A 24,685-nucleotide genomic window follows, 5' to 3' on the forward strand; every position below is an offset into this window, starting at 1 on the left:
GGCTGAGGAAAACTGGTTTTTCTTTTTTCTTCTCTAAAGCAGAGGTGTAGCGTTTGGGCTCTGGTTTGAGTTCAAGTGTTTTGGTTTTCTGAGGTAACTGGACATCAGTGTAGTAGGTTTCCTCCTGTTCCTCCACAGTGGTGACGGTGGTGCTAGAATGTTCTGTCAGGAAATAATGAGCAAAACTGAAAACAATATTCACAGCACAGAAACTGATCATGGTATTAAACATCGAGGCTGCAGCATGATCTGTGGAACCGACTGCTCAGTACAGATTAATGTTCTGAAGTCTATTTGTAGATTTAAGTTATTAGTAAGAAAAGAAATAAACCATGTCTGGAATCTCGTGAAAAATGTGTTCCCAAGACCTGCTATTGTAATTCCGGCTTTATATTGATGTATTCTGGAAACCCAAACGTTTGTGTCTCTCAGACAGTTATTTATCATTTAATTGTAGTTTTAGAATTATAAACACAAAACAGACTAATTAACAATTTGATTCTTGAAGAGAAACAAACGTGTCTTCTTACATAATCAGGAGTTTGATTTAGGTTTTTCTAAAGAAATGGAAAACAACAATCAGATACAAGCAGACAAACTGCAGGGATTGTTGGTATTTATCCCAGAGTCGATTAATGTGTTGGCCAAGTCGAAACGTTTATAAAATGGAGAGACAGAGCACAACATACAGATTTTTCAACAGCAGTAATTAAACTTTAAATTTTAAATGGGACATTTAAACTCTGAACAATGTCTCCATAATAAACACACTTCTCATTTGATAAAAACAAAAACAAAACAGAAGAGCTTAAATTTAAAATATTTTATTTTAGAAACTCTGAAACAAACCAACATGACGTTTGTAAAAATAAACCATTAACTTCTGCTTTCCAACCAGATTTTATTGGTAAATTACTTTCTTTCACTCCCAAAATTACACATATTTACAAGTCAAGACAGCAAGAAGAAACAGGCAAAGCTTAAAAAAATCTTCACATCTTCATAAAGTTTACCAATCTTCTCACTCTGAAATCTGTTTTTTTAAATTCTGTATTATCATCCAAATGCTGCAAACAAGAAATCAAAAAACTGCAAAAAGAAAGAAAATCAAACAATAAACAAAATAGTTCAAGTAAGCAGTATGACATGTTCTTTCTAGTTCCTAATTTATAGCTTTAATGTTTCTGAATTATAAGAGCAAACATTTGTTTTCCAATTTTATGAATTGAAGTTCCTCCAGAAATGAGTTAAAAGAGCAGTCTGTAGCTCCGCCCCCTAGTGTTTAAAGTGGGTACTGCAGTCTAAACTGTAATCATCACAGAGAGCTGTCTCCCCCCCTCCTCTCACACAGGTCAGCATGTGGTGGACACTGTAGCTTCAGTGTTTAGCCAGCTCTGCATGTGGTGGACACTGTAGCTTCAGTGTTTAGCCAGCTCTGCATGTGGTGGACACTGTAGCTTCAGTGTTTAGCCAGCTCTGCATGTGGTGGACACTGTAGCTTCAGTGTTTAGCCAGCTCTGCATGTGGTGGACACTGTAGCTTCAGTGTTTAGCCAGCTCTGCATGTGGTGGTCACTGTAGCTTCAGTGTTTAGCCAGCTCTGCATGTGGTGCACACTGTAGCTTCAGTGTTTAGCCAGCTCTGCATGGGTCTGTAAAGCTTTCTGCGTTCTAACCTCTCTCCATGTTTCATCTCCAACATTGATCCTAGTTTGAGCAGCTTTCTGCTGCTGGAGCTTATTAGAAACATGCAGAGGCTTTTTAGCTCGGGTACAATCACTTCTATCTGAAGCAGTTCCACTGCCCGCTTCCATCGCTGCAACACCTGTTCACCTGATAACTGCTCTACTGTTATATAACAAATCCAGAAACACTGCATGTTTCCTTCATGTCTGATCACAGAGGAAGATCACTTACAGCCAGCTATTCTACAACAAGAATGATATGTATTTATATATGTTTGAGATGTTTAGTTCTTCAACCTAAGCTTTAACATTATAAAGCTTAGTGCGAACACACTTTTAAAAACAAACTACTCACATTTTCTTTCCTTCAGGTATAAATCATCAAATGCAGGTAAAGTTACAGCAGCTCAATGTTTGAATAGTTTATGGAACACATGAAACCAAACTTTTCTACCAGTAATCTAAAAATCAATCAATCCATCTTTACTTGTATAGTGCTGATTCATTCAAAGTTTTTCTCAGGACACTTTAAGAAAAGATCCTTAAAACAATTATTTCATAAAGTTTACACAAAGAAAAACAAAGGAAAAAAACAGTTATATTCATTTTGACATTTCTCACCACAGACTCACTAAAACAAACATTTACTCACTATTCTACTGTAATGACTCACTGCACTGTTTTCAACCAGTCAATGCTGATAAGCTAAGTATAACGTATAACAGTTACACAACAGACAAACCTCATTTATTTTAAAGAAATGACCTTTATTTAGTGTATATGGTTTTATCCTTTCACCTTGTCAAGTTTCTTTGAGGCCATGAAAAGCGCCCTATAAATAAAATGTATTATTATGATAGAGTAAGTGACCAAAGGCTCATTTAACCTGCTTCATTTAGTCCGTATTTTTCTAGTGTACTGGAAGCTTACGGAAACTGACCAAACGTTGCAAAACCATCATACGTAAAAGATGCATAAAAGAGCCTTGAGCCCAAATCACATTAGCCCCTAACAGTTAAGTTTCTCTGGTAAAAAAATAAAGGGCATGCACGCTTCAAGCTGTAAACAGGACTTAGAAACATCTAACAAACGAACTTCAAAGTTTATATTTGTGCAACCAGCCCACGATGCTCCAGCCTCTAAAACACCTTCAGCAGTGCAGTAGTTTCGATGCAGCCAGCTGTGTTCTGGATTATGCATTTGTACTCGCCAGCATCACTTTGGATCGCGTTCGTAATGAGCAGATTAAAATGACCTGCAGTTTTTTCCTGAATAATACACCTGCTGTCTGTCACGGGTTCTCCATCTTTGTACCACTCAGCTGATGGACTTGGCTTCCCGCTAACAAGACACTGAAGTATAACTGGGGTCCCTACTGCTGCTGTGACATTTGTCAACGGGATGACACACTTAGGGGCCGTCTCGGTCACTTGGAACTGGAAGCTACATGCATCAGAGGACTTCCCTTTGAACTCTATCTTATCATCTTTTGCAGGCTCAGCAAAAACATCAAAGTTAATGCTAACGTATTTTTCTCCCTGTTCGCTCATTTCGTTGTCAGTATTGGCGACCAGCCTGACCGCCCGCTGAGATTCATCTGCCTCGTGCTCAAATTCAAACTCAAGCTCAATTTCTGAAACTTGTTCTCCATCAAAGGATGTGTTGTCAACCATCATGTCGAACTTCTGCGGCTGAACTTTGGCGCTTCCGAGAGAAACTGCGGTCAGTTCTCTTCCTCTGGTTTTCCCTGAGAAAGCTTTGGCGCTCAACACGACCAGTGTGGCCCTGCACAGAGTTTCCCCAACAATGTTTATAGCTCTGCAGGTATACACTCCACTATCCTGAGGTGTGACTTTACAGATTTTCAGGAAGTGGTTGTCCCCATCAGAGGTGTGAGAGAATTTTTTGGTATTGTGAGGAATTTTTTTGTCCCCTTTAAACCAGGACACGATGGGAGATGGAATTCCCATCAGAGAACATTCAAACATGACGGTGGTGCCCTCTGGGGTTTCCATGTCACAGATGGGATTGATGAATCTCGGAGGCATCTCTGTGACCTCAAAAGCTATTTTCAAATCATCATGCTCCTGGGTGACAAAGTCCACGGCACCCTCCTCGTAAATACTCGGTAATACATCCAAGGATATGATCATGCTCTTGTTATCAGCTGTGTACTCTGGAATGGTGATGATCTTTACCTGTTTCTCAAATTCTTTCACCTCATTTTCATCTAATTCTACTTCAAGCAGAATCTCCTGCGGCGAAGGAGAACGAGAGGAGTCATCTTCCTCCACATCAAACTCCATCACATGCTGATGGGTGACTGCAGGCGGGGCAGGCATGAACCTAATCTCCTGTGATAGAACGACCACTAAGGCAACACTCCTGGCTTCTCCGACATAGTTCACAGCCTCACAGATGTACTCTCCTTGGTCAGCTTTAGACATGTTGTGAATTACTAGCGAGATGCTATCCCCATCTCTTGCCATTCTAATTCTGTCATCTGCCACCAGTTCATTTTTGTTGCAAAACCACTTCACCTCAGGGGAAGGCAATCCAAACACTTCAGCATAAAATGTTAGGGACTCATTTTCAAACACTCTTTTCTTAATGAGAGGTTTGAGGAAGGCAGGTGGGATTCCCTGCACTTTCTCCTGAAGGGTTGCGAGCCCTAAAGAACCTATTCCCTTGGTGAGGAATCTATTTTCATCCAAGTTTATCCCAGGAGGGGTCGTTTCAATGCCTTCGTCAGCAGGAGACGCCAGGAACTGGACTGGTGAGAAGAATTCCTCTCCAGAGCCTCCTGTTGAGGGTCTCTTATGTTCTACTGGAGAGAAGGGATAGTCCTGAGGGGTCATAAACCCACCCGGTGCATCAGAGCTGGGAGTATGGAAGGACACCGGAGACTTGGGAGTGTGGAAGGACTCGGCAGTTGGCTGTGAAACCTCAGTAGAAGAACCTGGGGTGTAGAACCTCTCAGCTACCTCTGTTATCTCTTCACTCACAGTGCTGCCAATCTCAATGGACATCTCAGACTCAGGGGAGAGTGGCCTTCCCCAGTCTGTTGGAGGGTTGTAGTAGTCGTACACGGCACCAAAAGTGACGTCCTCTTCCTCCATGGAGCCAGCAGCTTCAGCTGTCAATGCCTTGCCCAAACCACCTCTACTCTGAATATTTGAAACTTGGCCATCTGGTCCCTCAGTAACAACATCCTCGGGCAGACCAAGAGGGTTAACTCTGCTTTTTGCTTTTGGCTTGACAACAGGAGGTTTAGGAACTGTCCCGATAAGGATGCCGCTACTCTTGAACTCCTCGTTTTGCTTCCGAGGATCAACCACCGCATCGGCCATTTCTTGTGCCGCTTCTGCCACATCAGCCTGAGAATCAGGAACACTCAAGAAAACACCACTGTCCATTGATGGTTCAGGGATGGAAATCAGATTCTCACTGGTAAGTTCATCTTCCTCATCCCCATGCTGCATTTCAGCCATTAAAGCATAACCCCCACCTAAGCCTGTGGCCTCTTCTTTCAAATGTTTTGTCTCTTCTGTCAAATCATCAACAAAAGCTTCAGTGTAACTGGGAAAATCCATGCTGACAATTTCAGCCTCAGAATAAGTAGAGGAAACCCTTTCAGCTACACTTTGTCTGTCAGGTTTGACAGATTCTTTAGCTGGGGCAGAAGTTCTTACAGAGCGTTTAACAGTTGCATCTTTATCAGTCTGAAAAGGAATAAAACTGCTGGTTCTATCAAATGTATGCAGAGGCCCCTCCCTCAGCATCTCAACTTCCCCGGCCACCATTTGTTCAGGAACAGCACCAGGTTTCTGTGGTCTGGGCCTGACCAGCTCTGGAGACTCCTGCACTTCCTCTACAAACTGTTTGGGTGCCATGTGGCGTTCAATTAAAACTGCTTCCTTTTCAACAGCTCCAGAAATCACTGAGATACTACCGGCTTCTTCCAGAGGAGAAGGGGGCTGAAAGGGAACTTCTGCATGAATGGTTCCAGGTTCAACCTCCCGCTCTGGGGAAACGGCCACCTCAGGTATAAACTCCTCAGGGAAAAGAGCTTCCTTTCTTTGATCCCCTGCATTGGAGGCCGTCATGAATGCAACTGCTGAGTCAGACTCAAAAGCTTGTTTGATTTGAGAAACGTTAATCAAAGCAGCAGAAGACGATAGACCGCAGCCTGATATAGAGGGAGCCTCCCTGGAGACACCTGGTCTGGATCTTGGAGCTTTCATAGGAGCTTCTGGACTAGGAGGTTTAACTTTGGACTGAATGATATCAGTGTGAGAAATGTCAGCTTTGTGGGATTCAATAGGTTTCTTGACATCCTCAGCTAACCCAGCAGGGAACTTGTTCATGGATGGAACAAAGCCCTCATCCTCCACGGCACAAACACCCTCTAAAAATTGCACAGGCTCTGCAACTTGAAATGATACATGAGAGATACTTGAAACATCTCCCAACTTACTTCTAGCAACACATTTGTAAACTCCAGCATCAGAATATGTAAAACTTTTGATATACAGCCTGTATGCTTTATCATCTTCCTCAAATCGGTATTTTCCAGCTGTGGTTTCAAGACAAATGTCATCGCAACACCATGACACTTCTGGGGCAGGTTCACCTGTGATTACACATTCTAACACAGCAGTTTTTCCTTCAGAACAGGTGATGTTTGTTAACTCCCTGACCACACGAGGAGCTGCACCGGCCACATCAAAGGAAAAAGTGAACTTGTGTTTTAAAGTCTGAGAGGCTCCTTCATCACTTGGCACATCTGAGGTGTTCTCTGTAACAGCCTGAAGTTTGTCCTCGCTGCTTTCCTCTAACATCCCAGGGACAGGCGTGGGAGCGGTCACCCTGATTTCAACAGGTGAGGATCCTAAAGATTCATCTGAGGAGCGTCTGTGAACCACTGCTCTTGGCACCTGCAGAGTAGCCTTTCCTGAATCCGTGTAGGTTGAAATTTCCATTTCACATTCCTGATTGTCCTCGCCCTTCCTTTGCTCTTCAGTAACTATTACGTCCTGTGTGACCGCTGACTTTCTCAACACCTTTTTGTCAGAAATTTCAAGAGTGCCACTGCAGATGGATTTACCATGTTTATTAGCTATGACACAATCGTATGTTCCCTCGTGGTCAGTTGTTGGATAGAAGACAGTGAGCTGTGATTTGTTAGACTTGCCAATGATATCGTAGTCAGGGTTGTGTGCTAATGGGTGGCCATCTTTAAGCCAGGTGACTGTGGGCAGAGGATCCCCCCGAAACTCACAGGTAAACTCTGACATCTCGCCAATTTTTACTTTAACTGAAGATATTTCTTTAACAAACACTGGGCGGAAGCCTCCAGGATTTGTTTGACCATCTTTTACGCTCTTAAACTCTTGCATATGGGAAACTGCCTCTTCTTTGACTTTCCTGTCATTTTTCTTGATGGCTCCAAGTTCAAGGCCCTCTGCACTCATTTCACCAGCCTGTTGTGATTTCATTGAATCTCCCGTTCTTTCCGCTCCCCTCAAACCTACAGAATCCTTCTTTTGTCTCCATTCACTGCTCTCTCTGGTCGTACCTAACTCTTCTTTCATCCTTCTCTCCTCTCTGACATCTGACTGGAACCGTTGGCTGCTGGACTTATCTACACTCATCTCACATTCCTGACTGGCCCTCCTCCTCTCTGCCTCTCTTCCCAGTTCCTCCTGTGGGCTTGGGCGTGGGGAATGTCTTCTGACCGGGGAATATTCTCTTGAGGACTTATGAGGGCTCCCATCTCGAGGAGAGGCAAGTTCACTAGTAAGATGGGCTGGCGAGTATCTGTGAGCTGGCGAAGCTTCACGACCCGCTCTGTCTTTTACTGTAGTTCCAGGATCATAAGAACCTTCAAAGGGCACACCGACATGGTGTTGTAACCCAATATTTGTCTGAGATTTTCTTCCGATGGAAGAAGGTCCTTGAGGAGGCGATGGCTCATACCCTGCATCATGTTGAAGAGGTGACCGTTTTTTGTTTGGTAAAGCTGCAGCAGCAGGACTGGTTTGTGGAGCTGGAAGGCCACCTGCAGGAGGTTCATAAGAAATGCCACCATGGGTTTCACTAAGATCTGGTGGAATAGTGGACTCAAGTGGCAACCCAGACCCCGACTGTTTGCATTGATTGTCAACAGCCCACTCAGTCTCTAGTTCAGCTACTTCCTCTTGTTCAACAACATCTTCTTGCCATTTAAGGATTCGCTGAGCCAGAGCTTCTTCCTCACTTACAATATACTCACTGTCTCTTTGTAACCTGGTCTCACGACCCTCTACTAGCAAGTCTCCAGCAGGAGGCCACTGCAGGCGATCATCCTGCTGTTCTTGGAAACTAGCTGGAGCTGGCTCACTTGAAAGGAACTTGTCAGTTCTTCTCGGGGAAGTCTTCCTTTTGTGAGCCACCTCAGGGTGCTGAACTGTTTCAGAAGCCTCAACGTTTGTGTAACCCTCCGCCCAGTCAGACTCCGACTTCACAGCTTGTTCTTGTTCCATCTGAACATCTTGTTGCCATTTCATTATCCGCTGAGTCAAGGCCTCCTCTTCACTGACAAACTTCTCGCTCTCACTCTTCAACTCAGAAATGTTCTCCCTCGACAGCTGAAGGTCACACTCTTCTCTTGTCTTCTCAAACAACATCTTTTCGGTTCCGGCGTTTGGTCTTGGCAAAGATTCATCTTCTACATCTGTTGCTCTAGCTTTTAATTTGGGGGATTTTTGTGCGCGTATGACCGATGGCCCAGTTTCCAACTCTTCCTGTTTGTCTCTCATCCTAGCTTTAAGCAATGGGGCAGAGGTTTCCTCCCGTTCCTCTCTCCCTCTTATTTTAGGTGACTTATTCATGGACATGGTAACACTGTCTGCAGCTGCTCTTTTCTTATACACCTCCTGTTGTCTGTAATTTTGCTCCTCAGTCTCCATATACTTAGGCTCTGCTTGTAAGGGCATGCCACTTTCTGGTTGGGCAGTCGCTTCTTCTGACATCACCATGCCTTTCTGCCATTTCCTGATCCGCAGGGCCAGGAGCTTCTCCTCACACTGCATCCTTTCAGCGTCGAGGCTTTTCTCATACTGAGCCCTTAAGGACTCCCCTTCACACTCGCCTGCATATGGATCAGCTGTTTCAGCTGTTATATGACCTGGTGTTACAGCCTCGCTAATGAAGCTCTCTCTGATTGATGTGACTTGCCTTGGTGACCCTTCAAGTATGTCTTCAGTCCTTGTTTTTGCTCTGGTTGACAACTCTGCTCCTCTATGTTTAACTCTGGGCGACTTCTTTGCCAGCATGACTTCTGCCTCACCTTCCATCTCCTTTAATCGTGTATCAAACATGGACTCTGACTTTGTTAGCAAAGAAGTGGACATCTCCATCTCTTCCCTGCTGGCTTTAACTTGAGGTGATCTGGAGGTCAACACAGTAGTAGCTTCAGGATGTACCAACCTTGCCTCCATTCTGGATGAGTCATAGAAAGAGGAGGGCAAAGCCTGAGTTTCTAAAGTTTCTGTCCTTTTCACCTCCTCCTGGTGAGTTTGAATGTGCCCCGAAGGCTCCATGTATTGCGTCTCTGCCGGCGCTGGCAAATCAGTTTCAGGATGAAATGTCTCCTCATCAGACATTATACTCCCTTGCTGCCATTTCCTAATCCGCAAGGCAAGGAGTTTTTCCTCGCACTCCATGCGCTCAGCCTCCAGACTCTGTTTATACTGATCCCTCAGCGACTCTTCATAAAGCTCAACTGGCTCTGCAGTCTTTCCTGAAGTCATATTAAGGAACTTATCTTTTCCTGGTTCAGGCCTGGGTGTCTCCATGTGGGACAGCGCTCCTTGAGAAGGCCTGATACGAGCAGCCTCCTGGCTTTCAGAGTATGTTGTAGTTCCTGTGTATGCTGATGTTTCAGAGTATGAAACTTCAGGGTGAGACAGCTGAACCTCCAGCTTTGTAGTCTCCACCTGTTGCTCAGACACTGCCCCATGTTGACCACTTACCGTCTGCTTGACTCTAACATCTGATTCAGCAAAACCTTTAACTTGTTTGTGCTCCAGCGTCTCAGGATATTTTACGCCTGATGTTGATTCAGTCTCTTGCACCAGTGTATCAACCAGCTCACCTTTCAAGATCTGAATAGCCCTGCTTCTGGACTGAGGTTCAAATGAATGCCTAACACGGTGCTCAGAGGTTTCCTTGCTTGAGGATTTCACATGAGACTCCCTTTGACTCTCCCCTGAATCAAATGGACGACTGAATTGCTGGACATCATGCAAAGAAGCTGGCTTGACCCTGAGCCTGTCCACATAATCTGCATAGCTTGGCTCGCTAGCAACCGATTCCAGTTCAAACTCAGACGAGGACATGGTAGAGATGGACAACCTCTTCTTTTGTTTGACAGCTTTTTGCAGCGTAGTTAGCTTTGTTCTTACCTCATTGTGAAGGCTCTCAGTGTCACTAAATCTGTCACTGTATCTGTCGCTGCAGCGGTCACTAAACTTGTCACTGAACCGAGCACCGGTGCGCCGGTCACAGTAGATATCACTGAATCTGTCGTTGAAGCGCTCAGACCTGTCAAACATTGGGGGAGGAGACGGGGCGCGCTCAGACGCCGTCTCCAAACGTGTAGACTCTTTCTCTGTCTCGATTTCTTTTAAATTGGTGCTAGACTTAAAGACCACAGTACGCACGAGGGCGCTCTTAGAACGAGATCTCCCCTTATGGACTTTGGACATCTTGTCAAATGGAGACCCTACACACCTGAGGTCAACCCTGATCTTCCTCTCTTTCCTCTGTTCTGCCATGGAGTCTATACTTTCATGGGCTTTGGCAGAGCGTTTGACAAAGCCCAGGTAGTTGGCAGACTGCTCTTCCCTCAGCGAAACCAAAAGTGATGCTGTGGACTCGGCAGAACCCTCCGCGTTAATCGCCATTACCTTGTAACTGCCCGAGTCCTTCTCTTTGATGCAATCGATAACCAGACTGGTGGTGTGCATGTGCATTCTGCTTTCAGAGCGGATCCTACGCCGCCGCTCTTTCAGAATAGATCTATTATTATGAAACCAGAGGAGAGTCGGTGGAGGGAAGGCGACCAATTTACACCGTAACTCCACCGGTTCCCCTTCCACGACTGACTGGAATTTGAGTTTCTTGGTAAAAGAAGGCTTCATGTTCTCTGTCCATGAGGTGACGGACGAGGTTCTGCTGGAGCAGCGGTTAGCAGACACCAGGCCGTGATCCAGGAAGTCCTCTGTGTCGGAGAAGGCTCCTCTCAGCTGTCGAGTGGCGGTGAGTTCTGTGCTGCCGTGCGGAGCTCCCTCTTTGCTCTCGTGATAAAACAGCTCTGAAAAAGAAACGGACAACGGTCAGAACACCCTCGCCTCCAGGGGTAAAAAAGAGAGAAAAGGATTTGAATGGAATATTAATTGCATGCTGGGAGTCACAATGCCATAAAAAATAATTTCACTCACCATATTTGTTCGAATAAACGCAAGACTTGATTCTTTTTATAAGAAACCTGCAGGAAGTTTTGATCCTTCGTCTGTGGAAATTTCTTCAAAACATAAATTTTATTATATAAAAGCATAATTCCAAGGTGGGCTGCTAACATTCGATTGTTTTACTTTATGACTTCATCCTAAAGTATTCCTTACCTGACTTGCAGACAGGAGAATAAACGCCCTTTCTAATCCTTCAACTTGTCAATAAGTCTATGAGAAACAAAGCTCTCCAAAACATTTCTGTGATCACAAAAGTTAAACAAATCAAGCTGTAAAATTGGGTGAGAAGGCGTTTATTCGAACTAATATAGTTTACTGGTGTTATTTAAAAATGCAAACCACAGGAATCACATCCCAACTATCTGCAAGCCAGGCTAAGAAATATTTTGCAGGAGGAAGTTCCCAATGCAGTAAACCTCCATATCTTTTAAAGGGCATTTTCAAGTCTGGAGACTTTAAAAGATACATATCCTGAGCCTTGTCTTGGAAAAGATCAGAGAAACCCTTTCATGCCACAAAAAGAAAACGACTCTTGGATGCAAACTGAAAGAGTCAGAAACTGGTTCAAGCAAGTTCTCCCAGTGCTGGCCTGGGAAAAACCATGAAATGTCAACAGAAAGAGAGCTGTAGAATCATAAGGACAACATGAATCCACCATCAAGATACATAAAGACACATGGAGATTACATGCAACAGAGGAAATACAAAGAGCACTTAAAGGGACAGGTCAACCTAAAGTCTGTGAAGGCAGCGCGACTCTGATCCAAATGACGCACATGCACCCACACGCCCGAGGTCATCGCCACGCTTCCACACGGTCTTTAAAAACATCTTCACTTGGATCAGAGTGACCTGCTGACAGACTTCTTTTAGATCCACTGTGACTGTCCCTTTGTGTCCATCGTGTGTGCGTCTCGTGTTCGAGCGGGACAACGTGGTGCGTTTGATTTGAGATGAACTGAAGTCTCTTACCTTTGACTTCTTGCTCAATCTTGGCTTCGATGTGCTCCCTCACATGAGTCACTGCGGAGGAAAGACAAGATGATTATTAACTGCACTTCAACCCTCCCAAATCTCTGGACTCAAATTAACCCTTTAATGTCCGTCTATAATGGATCCAAATGCAAATGATTGGTGTCTCATTTATTTGCTGCACACCTTTCAGGGGAAAGAAACAAGCAAAGAAACTTTACATTCACACAGAGAAACTAAAGGAAGCAGAAAAAGACGGGTTTGAATTTCCTGCAAGATGGAGGGAAGGACAAAGAGGTGAACCAAGGTGAAGGTGAAGGTCATGCATTCTGCAGCGTGTTCCTGTGCAGGTAGAGGAGAGGAGGGTGAGAGTGAGGGAGGTGATGATCCAATGAGTCACATCTGTCAGCTTCTAAAGCGTGAGGTTAGTCAGAAGAGGGAGAGGGAGTCTGGCTGCAGTCCGGGGATCCAGACGTTACCTTCTTCTTCTCTGGTTACAGTCAGAGTGGCAGAACATGCGGCCTCCCCGGCGTTACTCGCTGCCCTGCAGGTGTACTGTCCTGCGTGCTCCGAGAAGGCGTCCACGATGATGAGCATGGCGGTGTTGGACACCTCGTCGAAGTGGAACACCACGTTCTTCGTGGGTTGAATCGGCTGCCCGTTGTGGAACCAGCTGACCTCCGGCCTCGGCATGCCGGACACACACGCTTGAAAGCGTGCCACCTCCCCGTGCGGCACGGAGCAGCTGCTGATTGGCTGGATGAAAAGGGGCTTTTGGCCGATGGATGCTTTCTTTAGACTGGTGCTGCTGGTGGAGACGTGCCACTGAGACGCAGCACGACTCTCCTCGCTTTGACTTTGTCCTGGAAAGAAGCATTCTCATTGACTTTGTGTTTGAGGCGTCACATCTGCAGCTCCGAGCTTTAAGAGGACGCCGTCACTATCTGTTGTTTTTTATCACGTGAGGTCGGGAGGTTACATTGATCCTCATGCAGACGAGGTCCGAACAGCAGAGAGACATTCTAACAAACTTACCGTCCAGTGTGAGAGTGGCCGAGCAGGTCACGGTGCCGGCGTTGTTCATGGCGACGCAGGTGTACTCGCCCTCATCCTCGGGGTAAACTCTGGAGACCTCCAGCTGGCAGCTGTCGTCAAACTGAGACATCCTGAAGAAGTCGGACTGCTTGATCTCCTTCTCTCCGTGGAACCAGCTGATCTTCACGTCTGCACGGAGGGAGAACAACGTTAGTTCAGAAACAAGCTCAAAGGTGGGCTGTCCTGTTGTGCTTACCGTCTCCGCGGACTCTGCACTGGAAGCGAGCCGGTTCTCCCTCGCAGGCGGAGGTGTTGCTGATCGGTGAGATCACGACGGGAGGAGCGACGGTGGCAGCCGAGTCCGGAGACACGACCTCAGACACTGAGAGACAAAGAAAAGTGTTTCTGCAAAGTGCTCTGACGGGGATTTAAAATCTGTCCCTGTTTCTTTCCTCCCATCTTACCTTCCACGTTGAGCGTGGCGGTGCTCGTGGCGGTGCCGTACTCATTCTTGGCCTCGCAGTTGTAGACAGCGGCGTCCTCAGGGAAGACTTCGATCAGCAGCAGCGAGTGCTCGTTGCCGTCGTGGAGGAACTTGCACTTGAAGCCCGGGGACAAAGCCTGGGAGTTTTTGTACCAGAAGACCTGCGGCTGAGGAAGGCCGCTCACCTGCACGGAGAAGCGAGCAGGTTTACCCGCCTCCACGGACTGAGGCTCCATGTGACGGAGGATCTGAGGGGGCTCAGGGACTAAAGGGAGGAGAGGGGACACGTGTTAAGACATGTGGATACATGTCATACCAACAGTCGACCAGCCGAGGTCGCCACTTCAAACTAAATGTATTTAGTTTGTCTTGGACTCACGGTTTACTCGCAGGTGCATGGTGCTCCTGTTCTTGCCGGCGATGAAGGTGTACTCGCCGGCGTCGCTCCTGTACGTCTCAGAGATGGTGAGGCGGTGCAGCTTCCTGATGGTGGCGTAGTTGAACCTCTCCTCCATCGAGAACTGGATCTCCACCCCGTTCCTCAGCCAGCGACCCTCCACGTCATCCTCGTTCACCTCGAACTCGAAGGTCGCTCTGTGGCGCTCCAGAACCTGCAGGAGAGAGAGAGAGTCAGGGGCCGATCGATGCTCTCTGAAGTTATTCTTCACAGATTCTCTGACTATAGACAAGTAAACTAAACAGTTCAAAGGTTCTCACAGTGATCTCTCGCTCTGCAGGCTCGGAGATCCGGATGTCTCGACCCTCGACAATCAGCTGAGCCTTGGAGACACTCGATCCGGCGACCACGGAATATTCTCCGGCGTCAGACATCCGAACCGTCTGGATCATCAGACGGTGGACAAACTTCTCTGCTGTCACGATGAACCTGAACACATGGAGTCACAGAGTCATGCTCAGATGTTTCATTATACGTCAAAGGTGAAGAGGAGGGTTTATGGAAGGTCACACACCTCTCCTGTGTCATGTCCAGCTCCTGTCCGTCCTTCATCCACATCACCTGGATGTTCGGCTCAGACACTTCACACTCAAAGATCGCCTTCTTCTTCTCCGTGATCTTTATGTCTTTGATTTTCTTTGTGAATTCGATCAAACGTGCTGAAAACAAACACAACAACAGTTTCAGGAATCATGTGACTCAACGGTCTGCAGCTTGTTCCTTCAAAATAAAACTCAGTCTTCTCCTAAAGCGAAGCTGCTCTTTGTCCCTTCTGGGCCTCCGTACATGTGTGACTTTACTCCGTAAACATGTCAATCATCAGCTTACCTTCCACAAACAGGTTGGCAGTGCTGGCGGCGGACCCGGACACAAACTGGTACTCTCCTCCGTCTCCGAAGTGGACGTTCCGGATGGTGAGGGAGTGTGTGAGCTGCCGGCTGCGGACCTGACACCTCTCTGAAGACTTCACCTCCACGCCGTTCTTCAGCCACTTGTAGGTGATCCCCTCGTGGTTCACTGTGACCTCGAAGGTGATGGTGTCTCTCTCCTGAGCGTTCAAGTCCTTCAGCATGGAAGTGATGAGGACGGCTGGAGAGGAGGGGACAGGTGGTCAAAGACTGAGACACTGAGCTGCTTGCTATTATGTGTTGCTATAAAAAGTGAACTGTAACGTCTGCAGCATGTAAACAGGCTGTAACGTCTGCAGCAGGTAAACAGGCTGTAACGTCTGCAGCAGGTAAACAGGCTGTAACGTCTGCAGCAGGTAAACAGACTGTAACGTCTGCAGCAGGTAAACAGGCTGTAACGTCTGCAGCAGGTAAACAGGCTGCAGGTAAACAGGCTGTAACATCTGCAGCAGATAAACAGGCTGTAACGTCTGCAGCAGGTAAACAGGCTGTAACGTCTGCAGCAGGTAAACAGGCTGTAACGTCTGCAGCAGGTAAACAGGCTGTAACGTCTGCAGCAGGTAAACAGACTGTAACGTCTGCAGCAGGTAAACAGACTGTAACGTCTGCAGCAGGTAAACAGACTGTAACGTCTGCAGCAGGTAAACAGGCTGTAACGTCTGCAGCAGGTAAACAGACTGTAACGTCTGCAGCAGGTAAACAGGCTGTAACGTCTGCAGCAGGTAAACAGGCTGTAACGTCTGCAGCAGGTAAACAGACTGTAACGTCTGCAGCAGGTAAACAGACTGTAACGCCTGCAGCAGGTATACAGACTGTAACGTCTGCAGCAGGTAAACAGGCTGTAACGTCTGCAGCAGGTAAACAGGCTGTAACGTCTGCAGCAGGTAAACAGGCTGTAACGTCTGCAGCAGGTAAACAGACTGTAACGTCTGCATCAGGTAAACAGGCTGTAACGTCTGCAGCAGGTAAACAGACTGTAACGTCTGCATCAGGTAAACAGGCTGTAACGTCTGCAGCAGGTAAACAGGCTGTAACGTCTGCAGCAGGTAAACAGGCTGTAACGTCTGCAGCAGGTAAACAGACTGTAACGCCTGCAGCAGGTAAACAGGCTGTAACGTCTGCAGCAGGTAAACAGACTGTAACGTCTGCAGGTAAACAGACTGTAACGTCTGCAGCAGGTAAACAGGCTGTAACGTCTGCAGCAGGTAAACAGGCTGTAACGTCTGCAGCAGGTAAACAGGCTGCAGGTAAACAGGCTGTAACGTCTGCAGCAGGTAAACAGGCTGTAACGTCTGCAGCAGGTAAACAGACTGTAACGTCTGCAGCAGGTAAACAGACTGTAAAGTGTCTGCAGCAGGTAAACAGGCTGTAACGTCTGCAGCAGGTAAACAGGCTGTAACACCTGCAGCAGGTAAACAGACTGTAACGTCTGCAGCAGGTAAACAGGCTGTAACGTCTGCAGCAGGTAAACAGGCTGTAACGTCTGCAGCAGGTAAACAGGCTGTAGCGTCTGCAGCAGGTAAACAGGCTGTAACGTCTGCAGCAGATAAACAGGCTGTAACGTCTGCAGCAGGTAAACAGACTGTAACGTCTGCAGGTAAACAGACTGTAACGTCTGCAGCAGGTAAACAGACTGTAACGTCTGCAGCAGGTAAACAGACTGTAACGTCTGCAGCAGGTAAACAGACTGTAATGTCTGCAGCAGGTAAACAGACTGTAATGTCTGCAGCAGGTAAACAGGCTGTAACGTCTGCAGCAGGTAAACAGGCTGTAACGATTGCAGCAGGTAAACAGACTGTAATGTCTGCAGCAGGTAAACAGGCTGTAACGTCTGCAGCAGGTAAACAGACTGTAACGTCTGCAGCAGGTAAACAGGCTGTAACGTCTGCAGCAGGTAAACAGACTGTAACGTCTGCAGCAGGTAAACAGGCTGTAACGTCTGCAGCAGATAAACAGACTGTAACGTCTGCAGCAGGTAAACAGGCTGTAACGTCTGCAGCAGGTAAACAGGCTGTAACGCCTGCAGCAGGTAAACAGGCTGTAACGCCTGCAGCAGGTAAACAGACTGTAACGTCTGCAGCAGGTAAACAGACTGTAACGTCTGCAGCAGGTAAACAGACTGTAACGTCTGCAGCAGGTAAACAGGCTGTAACGTCTGCAGCAGGTAAACAGACTGTAACGTCTGCAGCAGGTAAACAGACTGTAACGTCTGCAGCAGGTAAACAGGCTGTAACTTCTGCAGCAGGTAAACAGGCTGTAACGTCTGCAGCAGGTAAACAGGCTGTAACGTCTGCAGCAGGTAAACAGACTGTAACGTCTGCAGCAGGTAAACAGGCTGTAACGTCTGCAGGTAAACAGACTGTAACGTCTGCAGCAGGTAAACAGGCTGTAACGCCTGCAGCAGGTAAACAGGCTGTAATGTCTGCAGGTAAACAGACTGTAACGCCTGCAGCAGGTAAACAGGCTGTAACGTCTGCAGCAGGTAAACAGACTGTAACGTCTGCAGCAGGTAAACAGACTGTAACGTCTGCAGCAGGTAAACAGACTGTAACGTCTGCAGCAGGTAAACAGACTGTAACGTCTGCAGCAGGTAAACAGGCTGTAACGTCTGCAGCAGGTAAACAGGCTGTAACGTCTGCAGCAGGTAAACAGGCTGTAACGTCTGCAGCAGGTAAACAGACTGTAACGTCTGCAGGTAAACAGGCTGTAACGTCTGCAGCAGGTAGACAGGCATAATGGTTGTCAGAGTTGTCGTCTTTGTCTTTGATAGTCTCTGGTTGTTATTCTGTGTGACATCGTTACAGAGACCTCTGTGTTACGTCAGGCTCTTCAAACAAAGCAGACCAGATTCAACCTCACAGGAGTTACTGCTCTACCTCGGTATTCATTCACTCTGTGAGGTTACATTGTGTTCAGCATTTTGGAAGCACAACATGCACACGCACGCACACACACACACAGCGCTGTTCGCCTCTGTTAATTCCTCTGAAGACGGAACCATTACATCTCTGAAACATACTACAGTTTCAAGCCGCCATATTTACGCCGATGACGTTTCTCCTTCAATCTGAATGTTGAGGAGGCGCTGTGTCGTGCTTCCACAACGCTGAAACACAAAGTGACCTCACAGACTGAAACACCGATATCACGCTATCTGTGAATCAACATGAACGTACAAAGACGTGATGACAGCAGAGCTTCAGCACTTGTGTGAAAAAGGTTTCAGATTAAAGACAAGATGTCACAGCGGTGCAATTATTGAAATGTCGGTCTGACTTTAGGTCCAGAATGTTATTTTCATTTTCAAACCACAGACACAAGGACTCTAAAACGACTTCTTAAAAAAGGGTTAATATTAAAAAATAAGAAACGTGATTAAATTAGTAAAAAAAAAATCCTGATTCTTCAAAAATAAACAAAAGTCCTGCTCGTCATATTTTCGGCTTCAAAAATGTTTTTCATTAGAAGTTAACAAAGTGTGACGCTCCCATTCCTCCAAAAATACAGAACATTCAGGATGTTTGTAAATAAACACTTTGAGACACATCTCTCATGGTTAGAGGATTTTTTATTTAGTTAGTTTAGACTTAATCTTAAACCCAATCTTACGGCTAACGGTTAGCGTAGCGGACACTCGGTCGTTCCCGCAGACGAAGGTGTACTCTGCCGAGTCGTCTCTGCTGGTGTTCATGATCTTCAGCTGGTGGAGTTTCCCTTGAACCACGATCCGGAACTTCTCGCTCATCTCGATCTCCACGCCGTCTTTCAGCCAGGTGGACGGCACGTTGAAGTGAGACACTTCACACTCGAACGTGGCGACCTGAGTCTCTGGGATCTCCACGCTCTTCAGGGGTTTGGTGACGCGCAGGGCTGCAGAGACACGGAGGACCAGTTAGAACAACTCACAGCTGAAACACCGTGGAGATGCTCACGCAGGACGACAAAATCTAATTTACCTCCTTTTTCTATTAAAGACAAAGATTTAAGGAAAGATAAAAGACATTTACAGTCTAAACTTTCTAACCTCTCTTTATATCTCTTCAATCATTTTGTAGATCGTTAGCATAAACGTACCCTCCACGGTGAGCGCAGCACTGCAATGCAGGTGTCCGACCACGGCGGTGTACTCTCCCGCGTTGCTGCTGTCGACGTTCTGCAGGATCAGTTTGTGAGCTTTCCGCTCGGACAGAATTTTACACTTCTCGCTCGACACGAGCTCCACGCCGTTAAACGTCCACCTGACGGGGATGTTGTCATGTGACAGGCTCATCTCGAAGGAGACGGTGCCGTCCAGCAGTGACGTCATGTCCTTTATCTTCTTCACGATTTTGATGGCTGTGGAGACAAGAGATGAATGAACAACACGTTCCACCTGTTTCTTTACCTCTTCAGTCAGTCGGCTGTACTCACTCTCCACGCTCAGCCTGGCGTTGGCCAACAGTTTGCCCAGTTTGAAGGAGTAAACAGACTCGTCCTGTGTGTTGCAGTTTTTCACCTTCAGCGTTTGCACCATGCCCTCAGAGGTGATCTCATACTTGTCGCTGTTCTGCAGCTCCACGCCGTTCTTGATCCACTGGGATCCTTTCACGTCGGTGTGGGTGAGCTCCAGCGTGAAAACCGCCTCCTGGGTCTCCGTCACCGTCTGGTTCCTCAGAGTCTTCTTGATCTTCACAGCTGCACATGCAAACAAAGGCCTCAGTGTTCCACCCATAGAACATCATTGTGTTTCAACTCGAGTCACGTCTGAGGCTTCAAACACGAGACGGAGGTACGTACCCTCCACCCTGAGGTTGGCGGTGGTTTTGGAGTTGGCCACCTGGTAGGTGTACTCTCCCACATCCTGAGGTCTGGTGATGACGATGACGAGGCGTCTGACGGCGCCGTTCACCTCACTCACCACGTTCTCGCTGAAGTCCACAGCCTGACCCTCCTTCAGCCACCGGCCCTCAGCGTTGGCGTTGGCCACTTCACACTCGAACTCGGCCGTCTGAGACTCGGCCACAGTGACGTCCTGCAGGGGGCGCGTGATGGCTCCACCTGGTGGCAGAACAAGGAAAAGACTGATGATTCTGGTGACACCGAGCAGCATAATCTCTGTTTTGTCGGGTTCAGACCTACCTGAGACGGTGAGCTTGGCACTGGAGGTCTTCTCTCCGGCGTGGAACATGTACTGGCCCTCCTCGTCCTTCATGGTGTCGCTGACAGTCAGAGAGTGAGCCTTGCCCTTGGACTCCATCTTGTATTTGGGTCCAGGTTTGAGCTGCTGGCCTCTAAAGGTCCAGACCGGGTCAATGCCGGGATGAGACACTTCCACACTGAAGGTGACGTTCTGGGACTCGGAGCACACTTTGTCCTCCATGTGCTGCACGATGTGGATCTCTGTGAAAACACAAACCAGGTGAGAACCAGGAAGTGGATTCAGGATTCAAACAGAACTGGAGCAGAATGAAGTCAGTCTTACTTTGGACGGTAAGGCTGCAGCTGGTGTCGACCTTGCCGACCACCAGTTTGTAGCGTCCTTCATCGGAGGCGAAGGTCCTGCTGAAGACCAGACGCTGCTTGGCTCCCTTCGCCACCATCTGGATTCTGTCAGAGGCCACGAGCAGTTTGTCGTTGTGGTACCATTTGACGGAGCTGACGTCCTGAGCCGAGATCTTTGCCTCCAGAACAGCCTTCGTTCCCTCGGTGGAGGTCAGGTCCTTCAGTGGCACTACGATGTCAATAGCTGTAAGAACAGATCCACAGGTCAGGGATCAGCGTGTTCCCGTACACGTTTGAGCTGCTCATCGTTTGGAGACTTACTCTGAACGCTGAGTTTGCCCGAGGTGGAGATGTCCTGTGCAGGAACCACAAAAGAGTAAGAAGCAGCGTCGTCTCTGCTGACGTTCTCCAGCAGCAGCTTGTGAACCAGCTTGTCGATCACGATGTGCACGCGGTCCGAAGCAGCGACGGCCTGGCCGTTCTTCATCCAGGTTCCCTCGACGTTCTCCTGGGAGAACCGGACCTCCAGCTGAGCAATGTCCCCCTCGCACACTGTGATGTCGGTCAGGGGCTGCATCAGGGTCACTGGGCGCACTAAAGGTAGAGACAGGCCATCAACATCACGGGACATTACGACCAGCAATGTCCAACACTGGACAGCCGGCGATGGCGTGCTGTGTCGGTGAAAGCAGCTACTCGTAACGATGAGCCCGGGAGGCGGGGCATCATCGTACCTTCAACCAGCAGTGGTTGATTGATGCTCTGAGGCCTCGATCACACCGAGACGCCGCCAGCCAAACCCTTATTTTCATATGGTATAGCGCGCATGAAAGTTAAACTATCATCAACTTTTCAGCCCAAGGTTCAGAGTCGCACCGCTCGACAATTTCACAATATGCACATGCAGCCAATCAGATCAAGGAAGGGGCGGGCCTTACTACTTTACCACTTCCTCCCCAATGAAGAAGAAGAATGACCAGCAAAAGTAGCACTGGAAGCGCTCGTCATCTCGCCAAAACAGACCGTGGTATTCACCCCCCCCCACCCTCCCACCTGCAGACTGTTTCGCCTGACGCGTGTTCGAGGCATTTGAGCGGCCGCACCTGTATATTTTACCTGAAGCCGTCTGTTTCAGTTTCTGATAAAGCTTCTGAGAAACATTGAAGCCCAGTGTTACACATGAAGAAGAAGGCTGGAGATAAACCAGTACATGCTGCTTACACTTCATCTTCAGTGAGGCGCTGGTCTTCAGATCTCCACACACAAAGGTGTATTTGCCCTGGTCTGTTTTCCTGACGTCCTTGACGGACAGCGTGTGTCGTCCACGTCGGGAGGACATGATGTATTTGCTGCTGGGAGACAGCTCCTTGTCTCCAAAGAACCAGCTGCCCTCAGCATCCTCGCGGGACAGCTCCACTTCAAACTCTCCAGCGTAGGTCTCGGGCACCTCGATGTTCTCCATGGTCTTTATGAGCTCCAGGGCGGCGCCTGAGGACACAACCACACGGTGAGCTGCTGATCCCGCTGAGCGCCCCCCAAACACACACACAAAGAGTGCACGTTACCTTCCACATGGAGCCTGGCAGAGGTCTGGATGCTCTCATCTTCTATCACCACACAACTGTACTCCGCATCGTCCTTCATTTCAATGACCAGCACAGACAGGAAGTGGACCTTTCTGTCTGAGTGCATCCTGTATTTGTCTCCAGAGAAGATCTCCGTGTTGTTCTTCAGCCACTTCACCTTGACGAAAGGCTCGTTGGTTTCACACTCAAAGGTCACCATGGTGTCCTTCTCGTTGGCGCTGGCGTCCTCCAGGTTTTGGGTGAAGCTGACTGCTGCCTTGGCTGCAAAGATAAGATGTGAAGTTAGACTTGGACATAAATGAGAACATGGTCTTTAAGCTGAGAGGACGGGTCTTTACCTTGCACCAGCAGGAAGGCGTGGCTGGAGGCCTCGCCTGCCACATTCATGGCTTTAACCATGATGCTAGCAGAATCCTCGGCAGTGACGTCTCTGATCACCAGCTCACACACGTGGTCCTCAGGCCAGTACCAGTAGATACGCTCAGACTTCTCCACCAGAATGCCGTTCTTGAACCACTGGCACTCAGGGTCCGGTCTGCCGACGACTCGGACTCTGAAATGGACCTCGTCCCCTGGAGACGCCGTCTTGCTGGCGATGCGCTCAAAGATCTTGGGTGCCTCCATGCTGGGGGACAGCTGGACCCTTTCAGGTTTAAAGGTTGGGATGGTGACTTGGCCCTGCTCCTCCAGCCTCCTCCTCTCAGCTTCCTCTTTCTCCTTTAAGTGATGAAGCAGGTCGTCCTTGGTCTTCTTCAGCAGATCCTCGTAAGAGTCGTCCCTCTTGCGGGACTTGAACTCTACGGCGGAGATGGACTCGTAGAAGCCCTCCTCTGTCCTGCGTTTGAACTTGCTCTTCAGCTCGTCTGACTCCTCCGAGGTTTTCTCGTGAACGACTCTCTGCGTCTTACGCAGTTTAACGACTTCCCGGTCTTGTGCGGTTTCGCCCGGCCGGTCGACCTTCATCACATCGAATCCGATCCTGCCCGCTTCCTGTGGGGCGTCTGCAGCCTTTGACTCTGGAGCACGGCGCAGTACAGACCTGAAGTCCTCCTTCTGCTGGATCTCCAGCTTCACCGTGTGCTCGGTCGTACCCAGAGGATTGTCTGCTACCACCCTGACCTCTCCAGAGTCGTAAGACTTGATGTCAACGATCTCCAAGTAGTAAATGCCATCATAGCGAAGTCTGTATCTTTTGCTTTTGCGGATCAGTTGTCCGTTGAGGTACCAGTTAACCTTGGGAGCTGGATAGCCGGTCACTCTGCAGCGGAATCTGGCAATGTCGCCTTCCAGCACTCTGGCTGGTTCGGGAACGAGGACGATTTCAGGTTTCGTTTTCTCGTATTCATCGTCGGTGCTGACGCCGGTCGGTCCTCCCTCGTGAGCAATGCGCTCAAACTCGTCCATTCTGTGCGGCGCCTTCCTGCCTTCGGGAAGCTGGGTCTCCTCCACCAGGCCCTTCTCATCCTTGACGATCAGGGTGGCCGAGGTCTGGTCGACTCCAAACTTGTTTGTGGCTCTGCAGGTGACGACCCCGCTGTCTCTAGCATAAGCAGCCTCATAGTCGAGACTGCAGTAACCAAACTCGTTGACCATGCGCAGCCTGTTAGCAGCTGCCAGGGGTTTGCCGTCATGCAGCCACTCCACCACCATGGTGGGGTCACCGATGGGAGTCAGCCTGCACTCGAAGTGAGCCGGACCGATGCGCTTCATTCTGACAGAGGTCAGCTTCTTCTTGAACATCGGCTTCTGTTGCTTCTCTTTGTCGTAAAGGTCTCCCTCCTCCCACTGCTCCTGACCGTATCGCTGATGAAGGGGCTCCAACTCTGGAGCTGCGATGTCTTTGGCTTTGTACGTTCCTTTGGTGATGATGAGCTTCCTCTCAGCTTGAGGAGCAGTGAAGTCGGCCTCCACGTTGACTCTGCAGCGCGTGGTGTCCCTGCCGGCCTTGTTGATGGCTGTAGCGGTGTACCAGGCGCTGTCTGTGCTCGAGGAAGACGGGATCTGGAATTTGGCCTCTCCTTTAGTCCCGTCGATCCTGGAAGACAAAAACAGTTGAGATAAAACGATCAGGACGTCGACTGTCTGCTCACGCCTGGACATGAAGACACATACTTGATGTGTGGGTGCTTCTGCGGGGTGATGATGTCACTGTTCTTAAGCCAGACGATGTCGGGGAGCGGGTTTCCGATGGCTTTGACAGCCAGCTCTACCAGCGTGCCCTGCCTCACAGTGATGTTCCTCAGCTTCTCCACAAACTGAGGCCGAGCCAGGCTCTCTCGAGCTGTTGATGGAGCGACAACAACCAGATGAGTAAAGTGAAAACTGAAAAGACAACCTCCGAGCAGCGAGCGCAGACTCACCATCAACAGTCAGAGTCACAGAGACAGAGGTCCGTCCAGCCCGGTTCTGAGCGATGACGGTCCACTCTCCAGAGTCGTGAGGCATGGCCGGGACGATGATCAGGGACTGCGTGCCGTCCTCTTTGATCACGATCTTGTGGGTGTAGTCGTTGGTGACTTGTTGTGCTGAGAATCAGAGGACACGGAGGCGTCAGACGAAACACA

General features: G+C 48.4%; 2 protein-coding genes across 4 annotated transcripts in view; both read right to left on the bottom strand.

Moving 5' to 3' along the window:
* Positions 1-24,685, bottom strand: part of ttn.2 (titin, tandem duplicate 2) — a 173,316-nt gene that overhangs the window by 140,436 nt on the left and 8,195 nt on the right. For all 3 annotated transcript variants that reach the window (XM_079357879.1, XM_079357878.1, XM_079357880.1), the window contains 20 exons: positions 24,482-24,646; positions 24,234-24,402; positions 22,460-24,156; positions 22,101-22,382; positions 21,757-22,023; positions 20,857-21,129; positions 20,516-20,779; positions 20,173-20,433; positions 19,831-20,091; positions 19,465-19,728; positions 19,129-19,389; positions 18,664-18,924; positions 14,975-15,235; positions 14,661-14,805; positions 14,407-14,575; positions 14,069-14,300; positions 13,670-13,954; positions 13,462-13,587; positions 13,206-13,394; positions 12,171-12,221 (listed from right to left, as the gene is read on the bottom strand). In XM_079357879.1, the coding sequence (XP_079214005.1) occupies positions 12,171-12,221; positions 13,206-13,394; positions 13,462-13,587; positions 13,670-13,954; positions 14,069-14,300; positions 14,407-14,575; positions 14,661-14,805; positions 14,975-15,235; positions 18,664-18,924; positions 19,129-19,389; positions 19,465-19,728; positions 19,831-20,091; positions 20,173-20,433; positions 20,516-20,779; positions 20,857-21,129; positions 21,757-22,023; positions 22,101-22,382; positions 22,460-24,156; positions 24,234-24,402; positions 24,482-24,646 (5,883 nt within the window). The remainder of the gene's footprint in view (positions 1-12,170; positions 12,222-13,205; positions 13,395-13,461; positions 13,588-13,669; positions 13,955-14,068; positions 14,301-14,406; positions 14,576-14,660; positions 14,806-14,974; positions 15,236-18,663; positions 18,925-19,128; positions 19,390-19,464; positions 19,729-19,830; positions 20,092-20,172; positions 20,434-20,515; positions 20,780-20,856; positions 21,130-21,756; positions 22,024-22,100; positions 22,383-22,459; positions 24,157-24,233; positions 24,403-24,481; positions 24,647-24,685) is intronic.
* Positions 815-11,248, bottom strand: LOC306832868 (uncharacterized protein). The gene is made up of 2 exons (XM_079357890.1): positions 11,169-11,248; positions 815-11,041 (listed from the first exon to the last, which is right to left on the bottom strand). Exon 2 carries the CDS (start codon positions 10,866-10,868, stop codon positions 2,823-2,825), a length of 8,046 nt encoding a protein of 2,681 aa, XP_079214016.1. The 5' UTR covers positions 10,869-11,041; positions 11,169-11,248; the 3' UTR covers positions 815-2,822.

The sequence above is a fragment of the Symphodus melops genome, assembly GCF_947650265.1.
Source record: "Symphodus melops genome assembly, chromosome: 12".
Lineage (NCBI taxonomy): Eukaryota > Metazoa > Chordata > Actinopteri > Labriformes > Labridae > Symphodus > Symphodus melops.